Source organism: Sphaeroforma arctica (assembly GCF_001186125.1).
Source record: "Sphaeroforma arctica JP610 unplaced genomic scaffold supercont1.14823, whole genome shotgun sequence".
NCBI lineage: Eukaryota > Ichthyosporea > Ichthyophonida > Sphaeroforma > Sphaeroforma arctica.
Genome location: NW_014025735.1, coordinates 1 through 553, shown reverse-complemented (window position 1 = coordinate 553; position 553 = coordinate 1). Strand labels below are relative to the sequence as shown.

General features: G+C 43.2%; 1 protein-coding gene across 1 annotated transcript; it reads right to left on the bottom strand.

Moving 5' to 3' along the window:
• Positions 1–89: 89 nt before the first annotated feature.
• SARC_18246 (hypothetical protein) lies at positions 90–284 on the bottom strand (the record flags this gene model as incomplete). The annotated part of the gene is made up of 1 exon (XM_014287673.1): positions 90–284. A coding segment is annotated over one exon (195 nt), but the record flags the coding sequence as incomplete, so codon positions are not given.
• Between the last annotated feature and the right edge of the window lie 269 nt (positions 285–553).

Here is a 553-nt window from a genome sequence, read left to right as displayed (position 1 = left end):
CTCGCTGTACATACTTCAGACACACTTCCACGCGTACATTCATATTCCTCAACCAGGCACACGCCTACACATACATACAAACATAAATCTCAGCGTACCTTCGTTTTGTCGAGGTTCTCCAGGATAGTCTCTATGTTTTTGTGCTTGTATATGAGTTCTAGTGCGCGTTTGGGCCCAATGCCCCGTATCGTACCGCAGTAGTCACAGCCCATCATAATACACAGATCCACAAACATGTCCATGTCCATTTTTAGCTCTTCGAGTACTTTGTCAATTTGGAATTCCTGAAAGTTTTGGGAGTCAGAATCAAGATTGTGTATTAGACTCTAGGAATGGAGATATCTACCGCCAATTTGCGGCTCAGATAGGTGCTGAAAGTTTTGGAACAGTCAGAATTAGGATTGTGTATTGAAACTCTAGGAATGGAGATATCTGCCGCCAATTTGCGGCTCAGATAGGTCTGTGTTGGTTCTGTTATATACTGCGTGTTGAACGAACCACAAACCAACCAATGGTTTTAGGGTTTTAGGGTTTAGGGTTTTAGGGTTTAGGG